Here is a 4,086-nt window from a genome sequence, read left to right as displayed (position 1 = left end):
GTTGACACCACAAGAAGTATAGAAAGTGTTAGGTTGTTGTTGAAATGACTTTACCTGCTATAAAGGCCAATGTCCAGAGTCATTCAGTACTTGATAACAGTAGTTAAAGGTGGTTCTCCTCATTCAGAAATATTTCAATCTTGGCCCTGAGCTCAAAAAATTTGCAATAAAGTATTATCACTGCTAAATCATTGAAGTGTGGTAGAGCAGGTCAGGATATTCAGCTCCTATTTCTGACAAAAATTCACAAAACTGATGATGGTTAAGTTCATAAGAATAAATGAAGTTCACTGTTGACACTACTGGTTTTATAACACATGATAGATTCAAGCACTTTCTGCAAAGTACCTGCTGATAATACAATTTGTACAACTATGCCTTTTAATGCTCCACATATATTTTTACTATCAATTGTAACACATCTTAGCAGATTCCATCTTAGGTTGTGCTGAATCAGTGTTGTCTCATCGTCTTTGAAAATAACCTCTTCCGTACTTGTCACAGGCAGACTATTCACAAAGGCTAAATCTTCAAACTTGGCATTGACTCTGAATAAACAACTGAACAGTATTGGTAATATTTATTTACTCACTGAGAGAGACGGAAGACCACTCAATCTTCTGCCTTGTTTTTTTTTGGTGGTATGTGGGCCTCTCACTGTTGTGGCCTCTCCCGTTGTGGAGCACAGGCTCCGGACACGCAGGCTCAGCGGCCATGGCTCACGGGCCCAGCCACTCCGCGGCATGTGGGGTCTTCCCGGACTGGGGTACGAACTCGTGTCCCCTGTGTCGGCAGGCAGACTCTCAACCATTGCGCCACCAGGGAAGCCCCATATGTGTCATTTTTAAATACCTTATTGTAATTTCCTATCTACTTAACTGCTGCTATGAGGGTCACAGGGACCCTCGTTTGTAGGAAGAATGACGCCGCAACTCTTATGAAGCTATAGTAGGAAGCAAGATTTAAAGCACTGGCAGGTTTTACATTAAATATACTGTATAGCTATCTATTCTATCATCTGCCATCATGTCTAAAATACCGCTGTAGTCCAAACTCATTTATTTGGGTTTTAATTTCTTCTTTAGTCCACTATTAAACTGGACTAGTACCACACAATCTATTAATGGCAATACCTGATCAGAAAGGAGCTGGCATTGACATTTGGAAGCAAAGAGCCCAGAAAGGAGCAAATTGCAGTCAAGAAGGGATGAGGGGTACCTGGTGCTCAACAACAGGCTGAAAAGTCAGGTCATCGATGGCCCTTCTTAGTATCTTAAGCAACAACTGTCATTTGTACCTCTGTTTTCCTCAGATAATTCCGCATTATAAGTCATAAAAGGTTGGAAAAAGTAATAGCTAATGCTTATTATTACAGTCTTTAAAGACACATCTGTGTTCATTTGGTTTTTATGATGCTGTGATCCTTATACAAACACAGACACTGTATAAACAAGGTTCAGGGGTGAGGCAAACACCTTGTTCCACACAACAGCCAGGCACTTTCAGCGTCTTTCTGTACAGATGAGGTAGGGCTGGGGTTGCAACGTCATGCCTAACCTGGGCTTCAGATTTGGAACCAGTTCATGTGGAAAATGCAAGTGAAATCGCTGAAGCAATGTTGTAAAAAACAGGAACATTTCCATCCGAGCCAGCTGTTCTCCAAGACAATGTCTTCTCCCTCAACATAAAAAACAGGCATAATAATTTTTCTAAATCCACAATATTTACCAAAATTTAAGTCTAATACGTACCATTCAGGAAACCTGGAACTTAAAGAAACTTAGAGGAAGTTATGTTTATTTTATTCATTTCTTTTTAATAAATTTATTTTTGGCTGCGTCGGGTCTTCATTGCTGTTCATGGGCTTTCTTTAGTTACAGCAAGCAGGGGTTCCCCTTCATTGCAGTGCACAAGCTTCTCATTGTAGTGGCTTCTCTTGTTGTGGAGCATGGGCTCTAAGCCCACAGGCTTCAATAGTTGTGACTCGTGGACTCAGTAGTTGTGGCTCATGGACTCTAGAGCACAGGCTCAGTAGTTGTGGCAGAGGGGCTTAGTTGTTCCGCGACATGTGGGATCTTCCCAGACCAGGGCTTGAACCCATGTCCCCTGCATTGGCAGGAGGATTCTTTTTTTCTTTTTTATAACATCTTTATTGGAGTATAATTGCTTTACGATGGTGTGCTAGTTTCTGCTTTATAACAAAGTGAAGCAGTTATACATATGCATATGTTCTCATATCTCTTCCCTCTTGCACCTGCCTACCTCCCACCCTCCAACCCCACCCCTCTAGGTGGTCACAAACCACCAAGTTGATCTCCCCGTGCTATGTGGCTGCTTCCCATTACCTATCGATTTTACGTTTGGTAGTGTATATATGTCCATGCCACTCTCTCACTTTGTCACAGCTTACACTTCCCCTCCACATATCCTCAAGTCCATTCTCTACTAGGTCTGCGTCTTTACTCCCGTCTTGCCCCTAGGTTATTCACAACCTATTTTTTTCTTTTCTTAGATTCCATATATATGTGTTAGCATATGGTATTTGCTTTTCTCTTTCTGACTTACTTCACTCTGTATAACAGGCTCTAGGTCCATCCACCTCACTACAAATAACTCAATTTCGTTTCTTTTTATGGCTCAGTAATATTCCATTGTATATATGTGCCACAACTTCTTTATCCATTCAACTGTTGATGGACATTTAGGTTACTTCCATGTCCTGGCTATTGTAAATAGAGCTGCAATGAACATTTTGGTACATGACTCTTTTTGAATTGTGGTTTTCTCAGGGTATATGGCCAGTAGTGGGATTGCTGGGTTGTATGGTAGTTATATTTTTAGATTTTTAAGGAACCTCCATACTATTCTCCACAGCGGGTGTATCAATTTACATTCCCACCAACAGTGCAAGAGGGTTCCCTTTTCTCCACAACCTCTCCAGCATTCATTGTTTCTAGCTTTTTTTAAAAAAAATTTTTTTACATCTTTATTGGAGTACAACTGCTTTACAATGGTGTGTTAGTTTCTGCTTTATATCAAAGTGAATCAGTTATACATATACATATGTTCCCGTATCTCTTCCCTCTTGCGTCTCCCTCCCTCCCACCCTCCCTATTCCACCCCTCCAGGCGGTCAAAAGCACCGAGCTGATCTCCCTGTGCTATGCGGCTGCTTCCCACTAGCTATCTATTTTACATTTGGTAGTGTATACATGTCCATGCCACTCTCTCGCTTCTTCACAGCTTACCCTTCCCACTCCCCATATTTTCAAGTCCGTTCTACAGTAGGTCTGTGTCTTTATTCCTGTCTTACCCCTAGGTTCTTCATGACATTTTTTTTCTTAAATTCCATATATATATATGTTACCATACGGTATTTGTCTTTCACTTTCTGACTTATTTCACTCGTATGACAGACTCTAGGTCCATCCACCTCATTACAAATAGCTCAATTTCGTTTCTTTTTATGGCTGAGTAATATTCATTTTATATATGTGCCACATCTTCTTTAGCCATTCATCCAATGATGGACACTTAGGTTGTTTCCATCTCCTGGCTATTGTAAATAGAGCTGCAATGAACATTTTGGTACATGACTCTTTGAATTATGGTTTACTCAGGGTATATGCCCAGTAGTGGGATTGCTGGGTCATATGGTAGTTCTATTTGTAGTTTCTTAAGGAACCTTCATACTGTTCTCCATAGTGGCTGTACCAATTCACATTCCCACCAGTTCAGTTTTTCACCATTGAGGACAATGTTGGCTGTGGGTTTGTCATATATGGCCTTTACTATGTTGAGGAAAGTTCCCTCTATGCCTGCTTTCTGCACGGTTTTTATCATAAATCGGTGTTGAATTTTGTCGAAAGCTTTCTCTGCATCTCTTGAGGTGACCATATGGTTTTTCTCCTTCTATTTGTTAACATGGTGTATCACGTTGATTGATTTGCATATATTGAAGAATCCTTGCATTCCTGGAATAAACCCCACTTGATCATGGTGTATGATGATCCTTTTAATGTGCTGTTGGATTTTGTTTGCTAGTGTTTTGCTGAGGATTTTTGCATCTATGTTCATCAGTGATATT

The 4,086-nt window shown here is 40.6% G+C and overlaps 1 protein-coding gene across 1 annotated transcript in view; it reads right to left on the bottom strand.

Moving 5' to 3' along the window:
• Positions 1 to 809: 809 nt before the first annotated feature.
• The window catches only part of CYP2R1 (cytochrome P450 family 2 subfamily R member 1), an 18,982-nt gene continuing 15,705 nt past the window's right edge, over positions 810 to 4,086 (bottom strand). Inside the window, exon 5 of the mRNA XM_024757036.1 lies at positions 810 to 1,678. Within this exon, the coding sequence (XP_024612804.1) occupies positions 1,503 to 1,678 (176 nt within the window). The 3' untranslated portion in view covers positions 810 to 1,502. The remainder of the gene's footprint in view (positions 1,679 to 4,086) is intronic.

Source organism: Neophocaena asiaeorientalis, unplaced genomic scaffold, assembly GCF_003031525.2.
Source record: "Neophocaena asiaeorientalis asiaeorientalis breed wild unplaced genomic scaffold, Neophocaena_asiaeorientalis_V1.1 scaffold504, whole genome shotgun sequence".
Taxonomy (NCBI): Eukaryota; Metazoa; Chordata; class Mammalia; order Artiodactyla; family Phocoenidae; genus Neophocaena; species Neophocaena asiaeorientalis.
Note: the sequence above shows the minus strand (reverse complement) of the source record. Positions and strands in the feature narration are given on the sequence as shown.